The sequence below is a fragment of the Propithecus coquereli genome, unplaced genomic scaffold (genome assembly GCF_000956105.1).
Source record: "Propithecus coquereli isolate 6110/MARCELLA unplaced genomic scaffold, Pcoq_1.0 Scaffold473, whole genome shotgun sequence".
Taxonomy (NCBI): Eukaryota; Metazoa; Chordata; class Mammalia; order Primates; family Indriidae; genus Propithecus; species Propithecus coquereli.
In genome coordinates, this window is record NW_012150541.1 from 2,153,491 (window position 1) to 2,178,650 (window position 25,160).

Consider the following 25,160-nt stretch of genomic DNA (forward strand, 5'->3'; position numbering starts at 1 on the left):
GACCTTTGTAGCTGGTTCTCTCATGGGGCTGAGTTAACCAGCTCGTCTCTGGAGATGAAAAACGCATGTGGTCTGCCAGCTAACTGATTCGCCGATTTTGAGGTGTGTTTTGGAAATAGAGCTCCACCACATTTGTGTCTTTACGCTCCCAACCAGCAGACTTGGTTGCAGTTAATTCCTACTTGTCTAGGAACTGCATGATCAGCATCAAAAACCCTTCTGCTCTGAAGACTAAACTTAATATATTACTCTTTGGCAAAGTTGTCAAGCCGCCAGCAGGCTGGGTCTCTCATTGTCAGGGCGTGAGTATATGCAAACACATTTGCAGACAGGTCTGTTCTAAGAACACTGACCCTCAACCAGACACCTCTTATAGAACAGAATCAGAGTCTTGAAATATGTATTTTGAGCTTTGATGTGAAGCCAACAGCTGAGGAGAAAACTCCTGGGCTTTTAGGAGGAGCGCCACTCCAGGAGGGAGCAGCAGCCTGGAAGGCCTTAAGTTGGGAAGGGGGGCTCTAATTGAAAACATATGAGGCAAAGAATTCCAACGAGGGCCTGGAGTGGCTCGGAGGACAGCTTAGGGGGCAGGAGCCGGGAGTGGGAGTCCCATGTATGTTTGTGTAGCTCCGGTGCATAAATATTTTGTTTCATGTCTAACTCCAAAAGGCACAAGTGCAAGAAAACATCCCAGTTCTACAGACACTCAGAGATGACACCACATACACACGTGCTTAGGTAAAAAGATGTATTTTAAAGTGGGAACAGTTGTATGTTACAAAAAAGTCGCCGTGAATCTCCAACTAAATAAATAAACGTACAGCCCTCAAAGATGCAGAATTTCATCTCTCAACACACAGATTTTGCTTTGTTTTACATGGGTTTTGTAAATGAGTGGTGCTCTGGTCAGCAGACAGAAGACTTCTTCGGCATTTGCTTTTTTTCCTTTCTTCTAATAAGGAGACTACATTCTAAATAAACAAAATAAACAGGTGAACGTAAATCCAAGGTGTTGGTGGTTTTTTCAATTTAACAGTACTACAAAATTAGCCTCGGTAGGCAGAAAGAACATCCCAACCTGTCTGTCAAAAACTCTGGCCATTTCTAGGACACTTTTGCCGAACTGGAAGAAGAAACAACAAAAATTACATTTTATATACATGTGTACGAATATACTCTTTCTTCCCATACAAGAAAAATCTTTAGATAAAGATTGAGTTATTTACCTCATTTTTTACACTTGCATCTGCCCCTTTGTCAAGAAGTAACTGAACTAACTTTTCGTGATTATTTAACGCAGCCACCTAAAAAACAAACATCAGTGCAGTGTGCATGAGCTCTCCCCTCCCGAGGGAGCACAGGGCAGGGGGGCGAGCCTGGCACCCACAGGGTCCCGTCAGTTCACCAGCAGCATCCTCAGATAGGCCGAGCCGCCAGGCCGCTGGGGCTTTGCACCGTACAGGAGTACACGGTGCTCGCTCTGCAGCAGCAACTGCAAGGAAAATAGAAACGGAACATCCCTCTCTCCACATAAAATGACAGGAGAAACGCGAGGCCAGACCAGTACCGAAAGCAGCATGCTCTTTGTTTCACCAGATCTCTTTTGATCCCAGAATGGCCCTGGGCATGAGAGTTGGTAATCACTAAAGAGATGGTTGTTATATATCTATATCTATCTATCTATATAGATATATCTCATAGTGACATTCTCATGCCTTTATTAACGGGTGACAGGGAATACATACACAATCGAAACCCAGAGGTCGTATGGGGCTGAGCTCGCGAGGGTTTTCTAATTACAGAACAAGCTCTGACCGTAAGTCCACACACACAGCCAGGCTGTTGCAGAGCGGGGCGTACCATGAGCGGTGTCTTTCCGTCTTTATCCTTCACATTCACGTCGGCCCCGGCCTCGATTAGGAGGGAGGCCACCCACGGGTTTCCCGACACTGCGGAGACTCTCATGAGCGGGGTCCACGCCGATCCAGCATCCGCAACATCTACCTGTCGTGCCAGAGAAAGAGCTCAGTTTAGCCCAGTTTCTTTTCCTTAAAAGGATTCAAACTTATAAAAAGAGTATTTACTTGCCCCAACTCCCCTTAGCTAGCAGTCTCTCTGGACTTGGTAGGAGTCAACTACATTGTCCTAATTTAATTTGTGTTTCTATGCAGTGAGGGGATGTGTTAGGATGACATTCGAGGTGGCTCAGTGGCCCCAGGGACATCCCATTGGCAGCTTCACCTACATTCTTTAAAATAGAAAAAAGATGGGCTAGGAAAATGACCTGCACTTAACCACCAGGGGAATTCGGCCCCTGGTGAATTCTCTTATTTTCTCTTGCCTAACTTTCCTCACCTGTTTTTTGGAAATAGCATATATTGTATGTATCTTTACAAGCAGTTTTAAATCCTTTCTGGAACAAGGCAGTAATGTTATAATATATACACGTACACTTATGCCTACATATACTGATCAATTTTAGGCAGGAGACCTACAAGTAGAGTAAACACAAAGCAACCAGATCCGTTACACAAACTCCTGATGCCTTCTCCAAAAACACAGTGTGCCCAGTAATCACGGGGCTATTTCCAATAATCTGCTCTACATTGAAATCTCTCGACTTAGTGTTTTAAAAGAAATATTTTAGAATAAGAAAAGGTAAATGTTGCCTCTTTCAATTCTAATGAAGACCTCACCAATCCATGAGGAGTGATACTGAAGTTCAGATGTATATATGCGCACACGTGTGCACACATACACAAATGCTGCTGCAGAAGAATTACTCAAAGACGATCTGTAGCTTTAGTAAGACATCAGAATGGAAGTACAGGCAAGGAAGTGCCGAGAGATCCTTGGACATTCCAGGTTATTTGCATGTAAGAGATTATCCACTGCAGCATCATTAGGACCCGCAGCTCTTCCTCATGCAGATAAATAACCTATGGGCAGCAAGCTCCGTCATATTTAAATAATAATAAAATAAGCACTTCGTATTACATGATACATTATACAGTTTCCAACACATTTTCACTTTTGGTGCTCAGGGTTAACCAGGGGTAGGTATTTTTATTCCTGGTTTACAAGTCATCCAAACAAATCTCAGAGAAGTCAAGTGCCTTCCCTGAGGTCACGTAGCTCATTAAATGCAGCAATGGTTCCCCATTCGAGTAAATAAGTCAGTCTTAGTATAAAAGTGTTACATTTGCGAAGAGGGTGGCAATGACCCACTTGGCTCCCAAACCCTTCCCCCAGTCTTCAGAAGCACTAGGTGAGCCACCTACCAAGAACATGGAGACTCAAGCTATCATCATCTATCTGCCACTAGGCCAACCACACAGAAAGCATGACACATCCATGCTTATCGTTCTGTCCTCTGCAAGATGGCTCCAGCGCTACAGAGGAAGGTGGAATTCATCCCAAACAAGTGTGTTCATATCTGAAGCCCAGAAAGCCTGTATCTCAAAAAACTCTAGTTCTTAAATGGCTATAGCAGAGACTTGCCCTATTCTGGATTCTGGATCCTTTGCTTCTTTCAGCAAAGGTCGACCTTCATTTTCAACTACAGACTTTTACTGGGTGCAAAGCCTGAGCAGAGCTCGTCGGGAACCAAGCAAGGGGAATGTGGCTGTCACCACCACACGTAGCACGTGGAGCCTGGCTCTACCACCGAGACCCACAGGCTAAGCCTTCGGACCTGTGTGCATGTCTCTAAAACAAAACAAGAAATGTAATAAGAAGTTCTTAATGACAGATTTTTCCTATAAGGGGGCACCTTTTCTCATTTCTCCAAAATCAACAGCAGGAACCAGTGAGATCCCACAACCTCAGCCTCATTTTCCCTCAATCACACTTCAGAGACAAACTAGAACAAATCTACTACCATCCTGGAGATATGACTTTTCTCCATTTGAGCTTATTTTGCAGGTCATCTATGTAATTTCTCAGTACTCTACACTGTCTGGCAAACACAGCACAGCAACTTGTCCATCCCTCTTTGTTTCCACGCCTTGAAATTCTTAGCTAATCTCTTCAAAGCCTTGAACTGAAGTTTTCAAAGTTATCAGCAGTTTCCATAATTGATCTAATTCTAATTACCCATCTTCAAATATCTATAGAAGCCTGAACAACTCTACTTCTAATTGCTAAATCAAATTTGTCGTTCCTGATGATACGAAACCCAAAGCAAACAAACACGCCTGCTTCCAGGTAAACACACCAAGGGCTGAAATGCTCTATTCTTGATAGAATCAGTTTGCTCTTTAGAAATTTTTGTAATGGCTAATCTTTAAAGCAAACCAAGAATAAAAAGCATCCACTTTTAAAAGCAACAGGAAGCACGGTGGCTATATAAGCTCTTAACATCCTTGTGTCTCCAGCACTTGAAACAGTATCTGGTATGTGGCGGATGCTCTGTAAATCTTTGGTGACAGACTAAATGAACAAATAAGTAAACAAAAAAAGGAATAAATGAGCCACATATTAATAGAAGCATCAGGCCCAGCTCAAGATTTAGCCCCATTTCTTTTTCCTCCGTGAGACGAATGCCCATGACAACCTGAAGCCTCCCTATCGTATCAGTTGTACAATGATCTCTTTTCCACGGCCTCCAGGCTTTCTAGCTGATAAGTCAGAGCAGCCTTTCTAAGTTTGGCAAATCAAAGGCTCTACTTCGCCTAGACCCCACAGCATTTTAGGTTCTTAACAATGTGGACATGGTTAACCAGGCAGGTCCCGTACCTCGCAGCCATCCTGTATCATCCACTCAATCACATTGCAGTGGCCTCCGTCTGCAGCCCAGTGCAGAGCCGTACAGCCTCCCAGGTCTCTAGCCTCCCAAGAAGCACCGTGTCTTCGCAGATATTTCACAACATCTAGGTGGCCTGCATAGCATGCAAGCATTAGACTGCAACAGATGGAAGAAGAAGCATTTGGCTATTAAGTGCATTCACGAAACACAGGTCTATGTTTTACCCTACCTGGTTAAACCAAGAAATCCTAATTTTAGTAGAAAGGCCACGTGACTCATTCATATAAAATGTACATGTGTCCATCAACTGATAAAGTGTGGTATATCCATACAATGGAATATTATTCAGCCATAAAAAGGAAATGAAGAGCTATAACATGGATGAACCTTAAAGTGTTATCCTAAATAAAAGATGCCAGACATAAAAGGCCACATGTTGTCTGATTCCATTTACATGAGCTGTCCAGAATAGACAACTCTATGAGACAGAACTAAGCAGGTCGGTGGTTACGTGGGGCTGAAGGGAAGGAGAAATGAAAAGTGACTGCTAATGAGTACAGGGGTTCTTCCCGGGATGACGAAAATGTTCTGGAATCAGACAGTAGTGGCGGTTGCACACTTTTGTAAATATATTTTAAAATGTTGAATTGTATATTTTAAAGGGTGAATGTTGTGGTATGTGAATTATATTTCAGTAAAAAAGTGAATAGTGACTGCAAATGAGTGTAAAATATTGGATTTAAAAACATCCATGAGTCCATGATATAAGAAAAAAGGGAAAAAGACTCACTTGACTATTAGAGATAACTATTAAACCATTTCCTCACTCTAAAAATTGGTATTTAAGGAAAAAAATTAACCATTTACTTTGCTTCTATAAGATGAAATATAGTCCCCATCCACAATTGGTGGGAGGAAATTCCTTTTTTAGAGAAGACTACCAGCTATTAATAATAAATACAGAAGGAATCTCGGAATTAGAAAATCCTTTACTTGCAACTCCCAATTAAATAATCGATTCAGGCAAGGATTATCGGTAGATGCTAAAATTATTAGATAAAATTTAATGGGGAATGATATTCATACAGTGTTGAATTATTACCCCATAGATTATTTTCTAACTGCAATGGGAAAACTCTATCTTTGCAAAGGAGAGAATTAACTGTCATTGTCCTAACAAATAATCAAGCCTAGAATCGCTAACTGTGGAACAACCTGCATCACAGGCCCCCTGAGGGATGTAACACGAAGTCACAACACCAGCTCTGAAATGTTCTTGCTAAAAATGTTAACCTGTCATCAAGCCTTTAAACCCATCTTTGCTTTATTGGAAATAAAAGGATACATGAGCAAGTGTAATGCCTGCCCCATGAGTGGCAGACAGTTAGGCAAATCCAGAACACAGGGCGTTCTGTAAGATAACAGGGGTGGGGTGGAGAACCAGTCTAGAATAAGACGGACTAAGAAGAATAAGCAGATGCAATGTGTACGCCTTGAGTGGATCCTCGTCTCACCCCTCATCCCCAAATGAAGCTGTGGAAGACCTTTCCAGGCAAGTGGGGAGCCTTGTGTGGGTGGTTGTGTGTCAGTGATATTAGGGAATTAGTGTGAAGTGTCTTAGGTGTGACGATGATGTGGTGGTTATGCAGGTTAATGTCCTTGTTTGTAGGAGACACGTACTGAAATATTGAGGGGTGAAAGGTTATGATGCCTACTACTTACTTTGAAATAGTTCAGGGGATAAAAGGGCAAATAAAAATGTAGACAGAGAAGGAAACACAGCCAAATGTCAACAACCGCCAAGCCTAGCAGGCAAGTACACACGTATTTGTGGATTTGCGGTACTATTCTTTCACCTTTTCTAAATGTTTGAAATTTTTCAAAATAGAGTTAGAAAATACAACACGAGGTCTTCCCAATAGGGAAACTGCGCAAAGCATTCCTCCGAGCAGTAACTGGAACATCTAGCACCAAGGCAAAGCCCGGCTGAGATAGCGTCAGACGTCTGCAGCCCCCAGTCCCAGTTCAGGCCTTCGCCACTGGGAGACCCCCCAGAAGAGAGTGAGCACGTTGCTTCACCTGCCCAGGTTTGGGGCGCTCTTACTCCCTCTCAACACTCTGGAGTCTATAGAACAATCTTTGCTAAGGAAAGAAAATTTCATTTTTAATATTATATTCAAACAGAACTCTAGTTCTCTGGATGCTATTTTTAAGTCATGCTTCTTTTCTTTTAAAGTAAGGCATGCTGATTAGAAACAATCCCCACGTCAGAGGTACCCATAACCTCATCTCAGAGAATAAACTCCTAAAATTCTGGTGAATGTGCTCTGGAGACAGGAGGATTGTCTCATACCGACCCTGAGACCTCTGGCCTGCCCAGAAATGAGCTTACCGGGACCAGGGGCTTTTCTTTCCCAGGGACAGGCGCAGCCCCTGAACTTAACTTCCCACCAGCAGAAAGCCACCAAGGTCCTCCAAGTACTGAGTGGCTGGAGTCCGCCATTGTTCCTCTAACCAACTGTCATCTGAATCCAAACCATCTGGCACCCAAGCAGTCTGTCATCCTCTGCTTTACAAGACCACTCTCTGGGTTTGCCCACAGAGGAGGACAACAGCAGCAGGGACATAGTGGTCTCCAGCGGCACAGCCTCGCAGGGCAGCCAGCTGTGCCCAGGGCACCCTGCCCCCTGCAGCCCTGGCACACTCCCCAGCCCTTCACACAAAATCCCCAGTCCCTCCTCTCACTCTCTGTCTCTATGACTCTTCTCCCTCCCTTTTTAATTTATCTTTCATTTTCTTATTATTTCATATACTTCCCTCTTAAACCCTGAAAACAGTATTTATATGCTAAATATTCCATCACATGAATATATCATAACTTAAATCAGTCCACTATTGTTGGACATTTAAGTTGTTTCTAGTTTTCCACAATTTTAAATAAGGCTACAATAAACACCCTTATTATGTAAAATCTTATTTACATTTCTGATTGTTTCCTAAAATGGAATCACTGTGTCAATGGACATGGCTGACTTTGGATGCATATTTCCAAATTGCTTTCTAGAAAATTTATAGCAATTTACACTTCTATCAACTACACTTCAAAGTATTTTACTGCACCTTTACCAACACTATTATTTTTAATTACCAATTTGATAGGTGGAAATTTTTTTTATTACTAGCAGGACTAAACATTTTTCATATGAATTGCTTATATTAATTCTGCTATAAATCGTGCAAACTTGCGTAAACTGTTTCCTACTACGTGTGGAGGTTTTTTTGGAATATGTATAGGGATGTGACTCTTCTATACGTTCAAGATGCCAGTCATTTGTCTGTAATACATTTGAAAATATCCCCAAATTATCCCTAACTTTAAAGTTTTTTAAAATGTATAATGTAACTCGATCTTTTCCTTAGTGATTTTTTCCAATGTTTTTATGCCTTTCACATTACAATATCAGGTAAGTATCTTATTAATTCATCTGGAATTTATTTTGGTATGTGCTTTAAGACCAGGATTTAACTTGTTTTCCTCAAATTACACTAAGTTCTATGTACATGGGGATCTATCTGAGGATTTCTATTCCATTCATCTTCTTTCCAACTATTTGTACCAGTATCGAACTACTTTAATTACTGTAACTTTATAAGGTATTTTAATAACTGTCAAGGCAAGTGCTTCCATGTCCTTCTTTGACAAAGTTTTAGTAGTTATTGTAATTTATCTGGAAGAACAAAGAAATGACAATCAGTTTGACAGGTTCCCCAAAATAATTCCATTTGAGGCTGCATTGAATCTGTATGTTAATTTGAGAAAAACTGAAAACTTTATAATAGTCAATCTTGCCATTCTAGCATATGGTAATATATGTCTTAATTTTTTTAATCTTTATATCTCTAAGTTTTAGAGGTTCATTTTTCATTCAATTGTTCTACTTTTCTTGGATTTTTTTATTCTAGTTTCCCCATTATATTAAGCAGCAATTGTAGGTTTTCAAGAAAGTTTTTTTCTTTGCCTTGAAGTTACCTACTTTACTGAACCTTCTTATGAAGTCCAAGTATTTAAAAGTTAATTCTCTTGGGTTCTGCAGGGAAGAAATCATACTTTACCAAATCGATCAGCCTTCCAAAATACTGTCTAATCACAAAATGTAATCTGTATTTACTACATATCAGGCACCAGTTTATGCATTTGTCACATAACCCATTAAATGCCATGACAACCCTGTAAGTACTTCTATTATTCCTATCTTATAGATGGTGAAACTGAGGTATAGAGAGGTTAGTGGCCTGCCCAAGGTCATACACCATGTTCACAGAGGGATCAGTATTTGGTGCCAAGCTCTCTGGGTCTGCCTCTGCTCTCAACTACTCTCATGGGCTTCACTACTGATTTTGAAAAGGATTCTAATACTGAGAATGGTGCTGGCTGATCGTCTGAGATGATTAAAGAAATTGTGTACACTGCAATCAAAGGGATCACTCATGCAACAGACAGGTCCTGCCTCCCGTGTACTAGACACTGTCCAAAGGCTGAAAGTATCCTTCACTTTAAAAAATAAAGTACTTTTTAACTAGTAAAAGTGCTGAGTTACAACCAATTTTTGTTTTGCATCTACACATAGGCAGGTTTCACCTTTAATCTGCTGATGGGAAATGTAAGAAATGTCTTAATGTGAGACAACCTTACCCTCCTGTATGGGTTGGAAGAGATTTATAAATACATACATACAAATATACAAATAGCTTTCTGTCTCTTATGATCAGATTTTAGCAATAAGGTTATCCTCTGTGGCTTTCCAGCTTCCTCTCCACTCTGGAAAAGTTCAAGGTCATTATCCGGACTAGAAAATCTGAACAAGCTCACTGATAGAACAGTCAAGCCACAGAGCCTATACTAGAGGCAATTTTTAAATAAATTTTCCAGTTTCTTGCATGGATATTTGTTGTTTCAGATTTCTTGCTTATTGGGTTGATTTTAGTGGTTTAAATGTTCTCAGAAGTAGTATCATCGAATCTATTGTAGATACAAACTCGCCATTTTCTTTTCATGTTTAGATTTTCCTCTATAACCATCGTTACTGTCTTCTTTCAAATTTCTAATTTTATTTTTTCTTAAATTTATAAGAGATTGGTCTATTGTATTATACAGGTTTCTGTTTAAGAGGCAACTGTTACATTTCTCAATATTCTATTTTTTAATTAATCAAGTTCTACTTTTAATTCTTTCATTTTTCCTACTCACCTTACATTTTTTTCTTCCTTCTCAAATTGGTATTATTCTTTTCAAATTTCTTGAGTTGATAGCTTAGTTCCAAGATTAATCTAAGAATTATTTGGAAACATGCTTTTTAAATTTATAAGTCATTTTTAAAACGTTATTTTAAATCTATCACTGCAGTGTGTCCAGGGACTGGAGTAGGTAGGCTTTCTGATTTGAGAAATTAATTGGTGTTCTCCGCCATATGTGATCAGTGTTTCAGAGCTGTTCTGCAGGACCCAAACCCTCTATCTGTGTGTGTCATGGGACCGTAAGCTCCCTGAGCCAAGGCTTTGCATTTTGCTCACTGTTCTACCTAAGCACCAAGCACGGTGCCTGGCGTGTGGTAATCATTCAATAAACATGGATTAGTTTGAATTAACTAATTAAATCTAATTACTAGATTAGCAAGTATTTTTAAGTCTTTCAAACTCTTTCATCTATCCTTTATAAGCACCATGTTTTTTCCGTGAACTTTTCCTGTAATGCACTCAGCCCACCGAGTGTATGTGAGCCCTTTCACCTGAGCAAAATTCGTCAGCCGTACCTTTGATGGTGACTTGTTTGTTTCTTCAGAAACACCTGAGAGTCTCAGTAAACAGAGTAAGGCTGAACTGCCGTGAGGGCCCCGAGAGAGGTAGCAAGTGCCAGGGGCAGAAACTTTCAACCCAATGCCAGCACAGAGCTGGAGAGTGATTTCATTAACAACTATCGCTTCCCGAGCACTCAGAGCGCGCTATGCCCCGAGCTGGAGAAGTTATTAGAGATCGTAACAGATGCCCCAGAAGTGCCCTGATGAGTGAGAGAACAAATGAACCAGGAACAGCTGGCTTCTGTCATCGCCATCTTTCCTTTAGGACCTACTCTCCTCTCCTCTCAGTGCGGTCAAAAGAAACTCAAGAAAATACTTGGGTTAAGTGAGAAACCCTCTGGCACAAGCCTCGTGACACAATCATGAGAACATCAGCACAAGTTAGGCCGTATCCCGCCTCCTACCTGTCCTTGCCACTTCCGTTCTTCAGATTCACGTCTGTGCCGTTAGAAACCAGGATTTCCACCAGCCTGCAGGAAACAAATTTAACTGTAGCTAGATAAGTCACTTTGATGACTCGGAACCCACAATAACCAGAAAAAAGAAAGAACACTACATTCAAAATGTCTTTGCAACACTTTCTTCTCCAGCTTCAGAAGGCAGCCGACTGTAAAACAGGACATTGTTGAACCGGAAAACTCTCTCCACACCAAAAACATGGGCTCTTACCCTCCACATGGATTATTCATTAAAACCAAACTAAATAAAACACATGAAACAAATTGGACTACTGAAACAACTCACTGTCCTTTTAATGGCCATTTTTAATATATTCTCAAATGGCAGCATTTAATGAAAACACATTTCTATTTCTTTGAATGGCATTTGAGTAATTATAAATGATTGAAAGTAAGGTATTAGTATTAATTATATCTCTGTGTGGAATAGATAATAGCGGGTATCAGTGAAATTATATCTTAGCAACCTAGCAGGGAAGTTTTCCAGAATTAATATCCTTCTTTTTTTTTTTTTTTAAAGAAATTCAAATTCCAATAACCAGTTTTCCCCAGGACCTATAAAATATATTGCATGCGATTAAATGGCTACCTCTCTTCCTTAACATCTGATTACACGTTTTACATTCTCTCCTGCATATTATATAACTTTAGGATAGAAACAGCTGCATTTGTAGCCATAATACGGTAGAGCTGCGAAAAGAGAAAAGAAGTTGTGTTCCTCTCTACAGCCCTTTCCCTCCCATCCCTATTCTGACTAGAGTTTTTGAAAAAAGTAAAAAGTTCAACCACTCACTCAGAGAGATAAGAAGAGCCATACCTGGTATATCCTTTCTGGGCAGCAACCATCAGAGCAGTGAAGCCAAACTTATTGGGAACATCAACCTTAACGTGACTTGGGAAAAACACAGAGAAAAGAGATTAACGTGCCCAGCACAGCTCCCTGTAGACTTTCAGCTGACAGCTCTTGCAGGGCACAGGTGGCTAAAATGGCTCATTTTACTGAAAATTCCAATTTCTTCTGGGCCATTAAGTTTTTGTTGTCCCAGACTGCCCTACCTAATATTTTAAAGGATTCAAATTTACAGGAAGAGAAAATTGCTATAATTTCACTTAAAATAAGCACTCCCTTCGACTCAAACCCATTATGCCATCTGATAAAGCACCCTGCCAAGCACAGCTCAAGTTGGTTTATGACGGCATCTTCACTGCAGGCTTCCTCAACCCCACCGAACACCAGTCTATGTTGGAAGAGACCCAAGCTTTGCCCTCCGTCCCACCTCACCTATGGGGTATAAGCGATGCTGCTCAGGGAAGAAAGCAAGTCTCAATGTCAGCTTGGAAGCTCTCACTTTTTGTGGGAACAGTCTCTGTTCCAAATTACAGAGCCCCAATTCATGAAGGACTTATCTTCCAGGGCACTGAAAACTATTAACTCAGAAAGAATCTAGATATCACTGTCTACTTTTCATTGCAGCGTCAGCTTCAAACATCTCACCTGCAACAGCTACCTTCACCATTTTTCCTCTAGTGTTTTTATCAACCTTTTAAATTAGGAAACAGTTGATTGAGTGATTCCCTAAATTCATCAGGAATTAGATGTGGGCATTTGGGGATCAAATTTGCCTCAAGGTTGTGGCATATAATCAAGGGACAGAAATTATTTGTGGGAAGAAAACATGACACCCGGGCTTATAATTGCCCTTTACAATTTTCATTAAATAATTGCAAAATCTAACATTTACATGAGGCTTATGAGCATCTTTCTTAATGCATACCAGTCACCTGAGATCAATTTTGGAGGGAATTTCAAAGGCATGGGAATTTTTAGGAAAACAAAATAAAGCTACATTATGTATCTCCATGCACTTTATGGGCATTTAAAAGAAAAAAACTGGCAGAGTTCTCTCACCCTCCTTGAAGTATTCGAACAAGCAAATCTTCATCATTCACACTGACAGCTCGATGGAAGTGCTCACTACTTATGGGCTCTCCTGAAGAAATTAGATGGAAAGCAGTCATCCGAAACATAACGAAAGGAGATTCAGTCCAACTGTGTTCCTCCTGTAGCCTTGCGTGGATGGGTGTTCACCTCCAGGAAGGCGCTTGGCTTTTCTTATTAAGTATATCCTTACATTTCCTACTCAACTGCTTCTTTTACTGAAAAAGACCTTCTTTGCACATATTAAGAGAACATTTAGACTGACCTAAAGACTTGGGACATTTTCAAGTTATAAAGTATTGCTTTGTGAATGTTATTTTGATATTTGAAAATAATCCTTTCAGATTTCATAAGACTTAATAAATGTCTCTTACAAGCAAGGAAAACCCCAGCAATTGTCACGACGTGCTAGTTGCATTTGCCAAAAAGTCATTAAACTACTTGAGCAAACAAGGACAAAGTGCTTTAACATTTGAAACGGAAGTTTTCAGCTCTTCTCGGGCATGTGACACACACACTGGCCTCATCCCCTGGCTCGCAGGAGGTGGGGAGCACTGGGAGAAAACCCAATCGGGTAGAGATCTTGCCAAGGAGAGAAGAGCAAGGAGGAGGGTCTGAGAAAGATGAAAAGAAAAAACGAGGAATAGTGGGTGTGCTTTGTGCAGGGGAACATTAACTCTGCAAAGAAGAAAACGGGGCACGGTTCCTCACAAACAGAGCACGAGAAGAAAGGGCCATAGGCGGGCAGCTCGTCTTTCTAGGCATTTATCTTATGGTTTCATTTGTTGCATATTCCATGCCTTACAAATTTTTCAAATTGTCATGATTAAGCTTAAATAATACAAGTGAAGCACTTAGAATAGCACCTGGCACACCGTAAATATCCAACACACACCTGTTGTTGTGCGAACGGTGATGGGAGTAGCAGCTGTTTGATACAGCCCCACCCCGTCCACACCTGACGGGCACCGGAGTGTGCAGTCCCTGGTCTATGTATCTCAGAGGTCTCATTCACTCGTTCAACAAATGTCTATCGAGTCACTCACAGGCCAAGTCTTGTGCTAGGTGCTGGTGGTCCCAGAGAGTGAGACAAACATCACTGACACTGTGCTGCCCACTTCAGCCTTTTTATTCTAAGCCCTAAAAGAAAAAGCATCCAGCCCTACCCATCCTCCCTCACAGCCCCCCGACTGCCTCCTGGGGCTCACCCCCACAGCCTCCCTCTTGCAGTCTGGCCTGCAGAGCTCAGCCAGCCTCCCTGTCCCTGCTCCTTGTGGTGGAAAAGCTCTCGGGGACGTCAGTTCCAGGGCACAGGAGACACTTCTCTCCGGGTTTGCTCAAGTGTTTTACCGAAGTGAAATGGGCAAGGTGCAAACTGGGAGGAGAGGGGGTCAGAAGAATACAGGGGTCTCTATCAGAACGACCTTTAGCTGACACCCTTTTTCTAGTAAAAACAAATTTATGCCAAATTTAGATTATTTTGAAATAACAATTTTATCTGCTAGAGCTTATCCATCTATTAAAGAATTTTTTAGCCACAAATTTCCTTTTCACCACTCCACACATATTTTTAGACCAAAAGCTTCAAATAAAAGTATCGTGATAAGCCGCCAAAGGCCAAGGCCACCGCTGTCCCTGCCTTCCAAAAGGACGTCAAGCCCAGTCCAGTGGCGTCACTAGGGCACTAAGGAAGGAGGCAGGGTTTAGACCCCAGAGATCACATGGCAATGTCTGGTGGCATTTTTGGTTGTCACAACTTAGGGGATGATGCTACTGGCCTCTAGCAGACAAAGGACAGCATCCCCCCCTCCCCCAAAGAACTATCCAGTCCCAAAATGTTAATAGTACCAAAGCTGAGAACCCTGAGCTAGATTAATACGGCCTTAAAATTATCATGTGGCCCATCCACACTTTAGGTGGGTGGACTAAACCCACAGACTGTTCCCCTTCCCCTTGCTTCCCAGAAAGGAGGAAGCAGGGTGCCTACCGAAGTCTCTGTTGTAACAAACAGCCCCATTTCTGTGACTCTCAAACTTGACCTGCCACTAAAAATACAAAAATAAGCCCTTGGGACAGAATCACCCATAATGCCATATAAAGTTCACCCTATTTCTATGAAATTTTACAATGTGTGGCATCCTAAATCAAATCCTATTGATTAAGCTGTGTATAGGACTTTACATGATGCTTTTTAAATTCTCTAAACCACAGGACCAAGATCAGAAAGGCCAAGCTGTCCAAGGCCAGCCAGTTAGGGACAGGCAGCACCAGAGTCAAGGCCAGGTCTGCTAAATTTTGAATGCAGACAGACATCTTAAATAGACGACACCCCTCCAAAAGTTAAATGAAAGGGGATACCTAAAAATCTTCAGAGGAGTGATAACTTCTCGGAATCTCAGGGAAAGTTCTGCAAGCACACACCCTGCTGCATCCCTGCACTGCACACCTCCGTCCCACACCCTCCCCCCACCTGAACAGCAAGGCTCTCTCGGCTGGGGGCACTTCCTAGTGACTCTCGCCAGGAAGCTGTGCAGTGTGCGTGCGTTGTTGGAAAATGAAGTAAGTTCATTTCGTGCTGATAAGCTTGAGGACTGTTTGTAGCAAAGACCAGGGTTTTTGATAATATAATTAAAATAAATGCATTACCCAGTCTAGTGTCTGCAAGAGGTAATCAGCACCTCACAACTTACTCTGAGAACAGAGGGATACCTCACGGAAGGAAAACAATTGTTCCTCATTCCTCGCTTGCTGAGTTTCAGCACAAGGAAGCGGTGTCATCATTCAGGGAAGGAGAGCCCCTTCCCAGCATCAACTCATTAGCCCTCCTCACACCAGTCCAGGAGGAAGAGGAGGAACCCAGGGTCACCACAAAAATCCACAGGAATCAACCAAGGCACAGAAAAGTCTGAAGTTTACATGCATTTGACGAAGAGACAGAAAAGAAATGAAAAGGCCCTTGTTTGCAGTGCACAGCGATTTCCTTCTACTCCCACTATAGGCAGGAGTCACGAAGAACAGAGGAAATTCCAGGATGAGCAGAATGTTCCACTCCTCCCACTCCCGAATCCTTCAGGACTCTGTGGGTTTGGCCCAAGGGAATGCCGTCAATAAGTGCGATTGAACACTCACCAGAGAAACAAGCCCGCAAAGTCCTTGTTGTTTGTTTTCTAGTGTTTGTTAGTGATATTTGCAATTGAGTGTTGCGATTACAAATATCAAGCTGACCCTGGCCATGGTGAGGATGTCAGTGAACGCTCATCTGAGCGGGCTGGAACACAACCGCCCAGCCCACGTGAGCAAGGGCACCCACGAGCAGGGAGGAGACGGGCAGAGTGGTCCTGGGGAAGATGTCGCTCATGTTCTGTAAGAGGGTCATTTAGCTGTAGATGTCCCAGCAGATATTATAATATGGTGATAACACCTTTCTTGGTGGAATGTAAGTCTTTATTAAAAGCAGTGAATAAATCATGAGCTCATTGGAGAAGGTGTTTGCCAATTAACAAGGAGCAGCTGTTTTTCTTTCTTTTTAAGGGCTCAACTGATTAAAATTGCATGCCTCATTTAAGCAAGAATCTCATGTACTTTACCTGGAGAAAAAAAAAAAAGGCTGAGCATCCTTTATTCAAACAAAGTACAAGCTTTTGTGATTCATTAAAACACTCTCAAACTGAATGCAAATTATCAACCCACAGAAGCATTTTCGCTTGCTCTGGATAATGCGCACATTTCTAATTCTTTGTTTAGCATGATCTGCCTCCTTAAGAGAGTCTGCTTTGGATATTATAAATACAGCAATAGCACAAGGGAGCCGCAGCCAGCCAGCAGAGCCAAGAGCCTGCCCCAGCCAGAGGACGAGAAAACCTGATTCTTACCCCACAGATAGCCCCACAGGGCCGAGGCGGCTCCCTGGCAGCAGGCGCTTACGCTAGTCCCTGGCAGCGAAACCGGCAAGAAACCCCAGCACACCTGGTCATCACCAGCGTGTTCTCATCCCCGCAGGAGGGCTTGTCTAACTACCCGTGGAAGCCACGGGACAGGAAGGACAATCCCCTGGACCAGCTCTCCATGGCTGCCTCTCTGAAGCCAGCCCAGCAAGGAGAGGGCACGCCTGCACCACGGGCACAGCCCTTGTCAGCTGGTAGGCAGAGAGCTAGGACAGTTCTACCTTCCTAAAAGAGCTCCGAATGGCACAGTGACACCATGTAAACTCTGGCAAGGAGGTCTGCAAGCCCCGGTCCTGGCTTTAATGTGTTGCTAAGAGAATACTGGTGGACACCTGAAGCCCCCCACGGTCGGTTGCAGAGCACGTTCACCCTCACCTGGAGGGCCCAGGTAGACTCTCCCTGGCCGGTGGGAGATGGATCTATCCCCCAACAGACATGAGAGCAAGCTGAGAAAATGAGCATTTCTCTTCACACTCTGATTCTGCCTCTGGGCCTTGATTCATCACCATCCATCTCTTTATTAAGGAATTTCCATATGCTAGAGATGGCCGATTCATCACCCCCGCCCTTCAGGAGCCCACAGAGTAGGTGGGAAACAAAACAAGTAAGCGAGATACAAGTAGTGTTATTGGAGGTGGCGAGACACTGCTGTGTCGCTGGGGAGGAGGCAAAGCGTGTGGCAGAGAAGGGGAAAGCCACGCGCAGAATCACCTCCTAGCCAAGCTCTGCCTGTGGAGTAGACTCGGGGCTCCCTTTGCCGTCTCCTCCTCCTGGCCTCCTCCAGCGCACAGAGAGCCGGCTCACCTGCCGCCAGTCTGCCTTCTTTTTCCTCCCCCAGGAACTCCAGGAGCTAAATATCTTCCATATAAAAACAAATGCTTTCGACATTGCCAGATTAAGGAACAAGCCCTCTTTCCTGACCTGCATCTCCATAATTGACCATTTCATTTCAAAAATCTCGGAAATCGTATTTTTTCACGGTTAGCTGAGCACCATCTGGGAATGTATACAGAGTCGCCACTCTCAGCATTAACTAAACTCTCAGTTTGAAAGGTATTATAGGCTAACTCAAAATCTGAATTATCTTTAGTCCACACAAAAATTGTCATGAATAATTGAAAGCCATGGAAAGTATACGTGTACCTGCCAAATGCTATATTGAATAAAATTGAAAAATAACTTTACTCACAAAAAGAAGATATCCTCTGTACAACGAAAAAAACTTGCCTATGTGTGTCCTCAGTGGGTGGGCCACAAAGAACATTCCTGGCCACTGTAATCTTCACAACATTCTCATTCAAAGATGGCCCTGGACATGGCATCTTTAAAATGTTTTAAAACGCCCATCTCGGAAAGTATCTTAGTGCTCACTCAACAGGGACAAGGATGAGTGTTCGGAGGCACTGTAGCTGGCCTCTCTTGCGTCACCTCTGTGGGGCTCCCTCCTGGGGCTCTCAGTGGACAGAGACAGCACTGTTCATTCACCCTCACTCACAGCACCTCTAGGATCTACGTGGCCAGGCAAGACACACACACACACTGAGGTTGTCCAGAGTGGACACAGCGCTGAACGGACCTCCTCCCTGGGGACACGCAAACAGACAGCCCGTCTCACCGCATGAAGATGCTCGCGCAGCCCACCCCGCTCTGGCCCGTTTCCTAAGAAAGGTGACTCCACCCTTTTGTGCAAATATCTACTGACAGGACAGTCCTGGCACCAAAATAGCTTTCCTGATTTCTGAAATCAGACTTCCCTTACGTTATGTTACCACCAGGCCCAACCAATAAACAACATTATCACGGTCTTTTTAAATGAGTCGTGTCTGCTTCTGGCAAGGCCAAACAGAAGGCAGAATGCTTCACCTCCAGGGTGTTTGTCATCGCCACTTATCTTCAGATTAGCAGCGCAGAGCGGTGGCATACTCACTGGTCGTTGACACCGAGATGACTGGGCTGTACTCGTACTCTCCAGAGGGGCTGGTGACCTTCAGTCGAAATCTATACACTGTCCTTGGTTCCAGACCTTCGACCACGTGCTTCGTTGCATATCCCCTAGACAGGAGGAGACACATGCTGATGACACCAGGTCACCTAACCCATGCTACGTCAGGAGATGAGCAGGTAGAAGTGATTTTTAAATACCATCTATTTCCAGGGAAGATCTTTTTTGAACTTAAGAATGAAGGACACTCACACATGGCACCTCTGTCCCTACCCTGGCCCACAGGGCCTAGCCCAGGGCTGGGCACATAGCTGGCGTGCAATTTGTACTCTGGAGAAATAATCACATTAACACGACATCTGTCCTCAAGTGACAAATTTTCACATTTGGAAGACAAGACAGGCAGTCAAATTGCACATACATGATTCTCAAGTGGGGCCTTTGAGTAGGTGGGTGAGGCAGTCTACACAGCTGGGTACCTACTGCAGCAAAATACTAACACAGGACGGCTCGTAGCCCATGACACCTTACCTACCGCTGGGGACTCAGGCCGCACATGAGAAACGACTCTGACATCATGCCACATGGTAAAGTTCATCTAGAAATGTCTGTGGGAAACGGATGCTGAACACTTCTAGAATAGAAATCTGATTAGAGGCCTGCAATGCAAATCCACACGCCCCAGAGGGAAGAAGTGCCGAGCCCAGTCGCTGGGAGCATGCAACGCGACCACCGAGAAGTGCAAGTGCTAAGACCCGGCCCCTCCACTGTGAGGCGGGTCCCAGGGCCCTGCTCTGACCCAGCATGTGTTCTAGGCCTCCAGAAGCTGACAGTCACACGAACTTCCCCATGTTACCCAGAACCAGTTTCCCTTTGCTGCCAACAATCTTTACTGGTACCAGACTAAATTCCACGTGCCTCTTTTCAAATCCTATGTCTAAATTTTTCTTTCCTCACACCTCAAAGCCTTGTGTCTCTTTTGGGCAGGGGGCGGGGGGCATGTACTATTTCCAGCTCTTTTTTTTTTTCCTGCTTCAACATCCAATCTAGTCGTTGCTCTCCTCCCTTCAGAACACTCTCCACAGCTCCTTAGACTCCAAGCTTTCTGTTGTTTTCTCCAATTTTTTTTTATGTTTCTAAATTTTTCTTTTATTCTCAGTAGGTCCTCCACAGAGGCCAGAACCATTCTTTGGGATTCACAATTAATTGTTCAAGGATATTTATGTGCAGCCCAAATACTTATGCATCAATTCCATTCCGTGCTACTCAACGAATGTATCTAGTGGCCCTTGCTAGCACGGTGCCAGGCCAGCCTGGGGTGTGGCCCTGACCAGCTCAGGGCCGAGATGAACTGTCCAGGGATGGACCCATCTCCTGCTGATGGGGTGGCAAGAGAGGCAGTCACGGAAGTGAGGAAGGGACAGCTGAGTCAGGCTGAAATGACAGTGCCAGACTTAACATCGTGACTTATCGTGACTAACAAAAGCTCACCTGAAAATGTGGCTTTAGGTCTGGGCCAGGTAAGTGAGCCAACACCTCACCTATTAATCAAATGGCCTCATGCCCCTCTCCCACCCAAATTACTGCAAGAGCTTCCTAGTGAGTCCTCCCTGCTGCTCGCTGCCTTCCTTCCTACAGCCTGTCCAGCTCTGCAGCCAGAGGGATCCTAATGAAACCCAAGCCAGACTATGCCCCTCCTCAGCGCCACGGTCTCCACAGGCTCTCCCCACCTCTCTCCGAGTAACAGCCAAAGTTCTCTGACAACTCCCAAGACCTGAGGGGTAAACTCTCCCTCGTGTTCACTCCACTCTTCACTGTTCTAGAACATGCCAGGCACACCCCCCACCTCAAGGCTCTCTTCACTTGCTATTTGCTCGGTCTGGAATGTTCTCCCCCCAGATATTTGCAAGGCTCCAGATATCAGGCACGTGCTTCCGATCTTTACTCAGAAGTCACCTTCTCGGCGAGGATGTCCCCAACTCTACCCTAAGCCCCCAACTGTTCTATGCTTTTTCTCCTTAGCACTTACACCACCTTCTGACACACTATTTTTCTTACACACCTTATCTATGGTTTGCCTGCCTCATCATGAGGAGGAATTTTTGTCTGTCCCTGGTACCACATCCCCAGTACCCAAAACAGTGTCCAACACCCCGTGGACACTCGATAAGCACACGCTGACGGGAGGAGGGAAGTGCACAGCACGGGCACCGATCATGGAAATTTGGGGACCAGACAACAGGATCATAAGGGGAATCTCTCAGTGGAGGTAAAATCTGACCTGGGCAGAAGAAAGGATAGGGCCATGGGGGCAGTTTGTCTGAACAGGGGAAACAGCTAAACACACACGCAGAAAAAGCCAAGGCACATTCAACGGGCAGAAGTAGATCTGACTTGGAGGGTCTGTGCTCAGAACCAAGAGGCAGCAGGAAAGGCGGGTTGTGGGCGAACCAAAGGGCACCAGACATTAGTCTAAGGAGTTTGACCTTCATCCTTCAAGCAATGGAGACCCACCCAAGACAATCTGACAAAAGGAAGATTAAAAAAGAAAATTAACCCAGCAAGACAGAATGAAGGGATAGAAGGCAAAAAAGAGGGATGAGGCCAAGTCATGCGATAAACCTGCTGGGCAGGTTCAGGACCTGGGGTCGTGTCAGGGAGCTAGACAGGCGATGGAGCTTGTATCCTGTGGGTGACGTGCCCCTGCCTACGGAGAGGATTCTGCAAAGGGAGAACTCACAAAGCTCAACAACCAATTGGCCACAAGAAGCAATGAAGGAAAGCCCAAGTCCAGGACAGGGCCACCGATTCAAGATAGGCCACGACTGACGAGAACAGAAGTGACGAGTCAGGACAAAGTTCTTAAACCCACAATCCCAACATCAGATATTCTAGATAATTGCTTCTGTAAAGAAAGGCATTTGCTAGTTTTAATGACATCTAGAGAAAGTGAAATAATGAAGCAAAGGAGGTCAGGATTAATACAGCCTCATTCTGCCACCTAGTGTCAAGGTTGGGACTGTCTCTTTCTCCCAGGGAACACGGGCGTTACAGCACCATCCTCAGAGATGCCAGGCCAGCGTCCGAGTGCATCCTCCAGCCTGAGGGCAACCAGGTCGTCGGGAGAAGGTGACACAGACACGTTGGGCTGGAACCCTGCGCGCATGGCCGCGGCTTCTCCAGGCGAGGCTGTCTAGCTGGACGCCCGGCAAAGGGAAAGAGCCAAGAAGTAAAGGAGCGCCAAGGACGGCCCCACCGCCTGTCCACGCACGGCCTGGGGCTCGAGGGGGATGAGGGGAAGGAAAGACGTCTTTTTCTTTCTCCATAGAAAAACTTGTCATAGCCCATGTTTTTAGATAGAAATTACCTTCAAAAAATACCACATGACACAATTAAAAGAATATTTGAGGAGTCAGGCCAGGAATCATTTTCACGTTGTACCTACATTTCGGATAATGCATTTTTTGGGTATAGAGAAATTTCTCAAGCATCAGGTATCTCACTCCTCAGAGTAACAGTTGAAGCCTTCTTGTCTGCATATACCCTCACATCAGTACCCGTGGCACAATGGCACCGTGGGAAAAGACCAGAAAAGTGATAGAACTGGTCTGTATCTTGCCTGCAGAGTGCAAGCATCCTGGGTTGTGCTGCTGCACGACAGTTTTCCACGATGTTACCGTGGGGGGAAATGGGAGAAGGTCCATGGGGTCTACTATTTCTTATGACGGGATAGGAATCTACAATTATCTCAAAATTAAGTTTAATTAAAAACCATATTTGTGTCTCATTTTGGGTATTCCTGAATCACAGCAATAGCCATTTTACGGGTGGTAAATCTGTCAAAGGGAAGAAATCAGTCTGAGTTAATGCAAAGACTAAGGAAAAATGGCTTCTTGATTACTCCTGTTGCGTTCATTTGTTCATGTGACAAATAAATATTCATATTCCAGGCAGCACTGTCTAGGAGCTGGGGATAGAGTGTTAAGCAGCAGGAATCTTACCTTTTGATGAGTTTAAATACTGGTGGGGAGGTAAAAAAATGAACAAGTAGACAAGTAAGATACTTCCAGCGGAGCTGAATCCTGCGAGGCCGTGAAACACGGTTCTGAGACACAGGATGCCTGGTGGAAGGACAGCTCATTCAGAGCGCCTTTGGGCGGCGAGGGGGGGGGGGGTTGACCTGAGACTTGCAGGGGTAAAGCAATCAGCCATATGAAAAAGGAAACACATTCAAGGGAAAGGCAATAAGCAAGGTCCTCATACGGGAACCCACTTGGCTTGGTCAAGGCTGAGAGAGAGGGAACAAGTTTGGTGCAAGAGAGTTGACAAGGGGACAGTGGTATGACATGAGACCAGAGAGCTGGCCGGGGCAGACCATGTGGGGATCCATCCCACATCTATGAACACAACAGGCCAATGGGAACCTCAACTAATTTCATCAAACTATCTTTTGCTCTGTCTCTTCATTTTGGATTTTAAAAATATACCATTAGAACATTTCAGAAGTCAAAGAAGCTCTCAAAGATATAGGTTTAATTTCAGAGTTACCACTAATGCTTATTTTCTAAAAATTATAATTCATAAAAGAGCATGAATGCAAATGATGCTGACTCATTCTTTAATTTCAAAATAAGCAGTGGCTTTTTGGAATAGAAATCGTTCTAGCTAATCAGGAAATCAAAAGCAAAAGGGTAAGCAATTCAACGTTGCACCTACGTATAAATGATACCGTAAGTGTGCATTTTGGGGTCTTCTTCTTCAACTGAGAACCTGAACCACTGCTCTTGAGGTCCTTGCCGTTTAGCTTTCTTTTCCAGATCCCAGTATAACTCGATGCTGTGATGAGTCACTTTGCCCACAACAGGTGGATGAGGCTTTGAGGATGGCGTGATTTCTAAAAAAAAAAAAAAAAAAAAGAATGATGCAAGATTTCAGGACCCCATTTCCATAAGGAAGGGAGATCAGTGAGTGGTTTATAGCTGCTCAGTGATCAAACTGTTTTTCTGCACATCACACATACATATATCTCCCTGTTGCTTGAAGAACACCCGAAAAGCTGAAGAGATACAAAAGCCAGCTGATGCAGTGACCTACCACATCCTTCAACAAGCAGACTGTACCACACCCGTCAATATCTACTTTACTTAGGGATCTTTCCAAAAAGGTTAGTCAACATATCAAACTAATTAAGTTGTTCTTTGAGCTGATGAAACTCAGTTTGCTGCTATAATCCTTCAGTGAACTGACTAATAAAGCCAAGAAAAAAAGGCTATATCTGGCCCAAATATTTGCAACATAGATGACAAAGAGTTGACATCTCTTCTATATAAACAGCTGTTATAAACTAACTTAGGAAAAAAAACTCCAAAGGTTAATAACAAACCAGGCAAAATATAAGCAGTGCACAAAACAGCAAAAATAAATAGCCGACATAACAGACAAAAAGATGTTTGTATCCCCTCGTGTTCACAGAAATTGATAACAATGGGGTGTTTCTTTATGTCTCGTCAGAAACTTAAGAAGAGATATAAACGTTGGAAGGGACAATGCAGGGAGAAGATAATTTCATATGTTGGTTGTGGGGAAATATGAACTATGGCATTTTTAGCAATATGGCAGCATTTATTAAAATTAAAAATACACATACCCTTCTATCCAGCCACCCACCACTGATAACCTCTTCTGAAGAAATCAGAGCACTAGACACACAGGGACACACACACAAGGATGTGACTACAATTTTTAGCAGTTTATAGGGAAAAAAAGAGACCTATTCATAAGGGAATGGGCAAATAAATTATGATATATCCATAACATGGATTATACAGCCTTTAATAAATAAGTTAGTTCTACACCACATGCTGTGAAAGGCTCTCTATGGGTATTGTTGAATGAGAAATCAAGGTGCAGAGAAAAACGGAATCTCCCAATTTTGTAAAAGGTAACAAGGAGTACAATATAGTGTATACCAATATAGTGTATAATTGTATTGGTATACAATTTGTATACCAAATTGTTCAGCAGGCAGTCATTCTGTTTAACATTAGTTTTGTTTCTCCTGCTACATTTTAAGTTCCTCAAGGGTTGGGTCCATGTCTTACACTTTTTTAAAAACTTTCCCCTGTATCTCAGCATCTTTCAGGCCTCAAATATATCACTGATTTACCGTACTGGTGATTCAAAAAGAAAGGATCATGTATTTCCCCGAGCCAATGCCTCAGGTAGCTGACGGGCTACCCTCTGCAGACCCTGGGGTCTTCCTGCAGTGCAGCCCC

The 25,160-nt window shown here is 43.5% G+C and overlaps 1 protein-coding gene across 1 annotated transcript; it reads right to left on the reverse strand.

Moving 5' to 3' along the window:
• Positions 1 to 734: 734 nt before the first annotated feature.
• FANK1 (fibronectin type III and ankyrin repeat domains 1) lies at positions 735 to 23,772 on the reverse strand. The gene is made up of 10 exons (XM_012655365.1): positions 23,602 to 23,772; positions 18,871 to 18,995; positions 12,970 to 13,051; positions 11,878 to 11,952; positions 11,007 to 11,072; positions 4,738 to 4,903; positions 1,861 to 2,004; positions 1,227 to 1,304; positions 1,079 to 1,123; positions 735 to 971 (listed from the first exon to the last, which is right to left on the reverse strand). Exons 1-10 carry the CDS (start codon positions 23,625 to 23,627, stop codon positions 843 to 845), a joined length of 936 nt encoding a protein of 311 aa, XP_012510819.1. The 5' UTR covers positions 23,628 to 23,772; the 3' UTR covers positions 735 to 842.
• Positions 23,773 to 25,160: the final 1,388 nt, after the last annotated feature.

Bases quoted from the DNA above. Each gene is read 5' to 3' on its own strand.
- FANK1 (XM_012655365.1), bottom strand. From the start codon at position 23,627: ATGCACACTTACGGTATCATTTATAC. The intron at 11,953-12,969 runs GTGAGAGAACTC...GTTTTTCCCAAG, and splicing joins GTTCGAATACTTCAAGGAGG to TCACGTTAAGGTTGATGTTC. The intron at 1,305-1,860 runs GTACGCCCCGCT...TTTGTTTTTTAG, and splicing joins ACGGAAAGACACCGCTCATG to GTGGCTGCGTTAAATAATCA.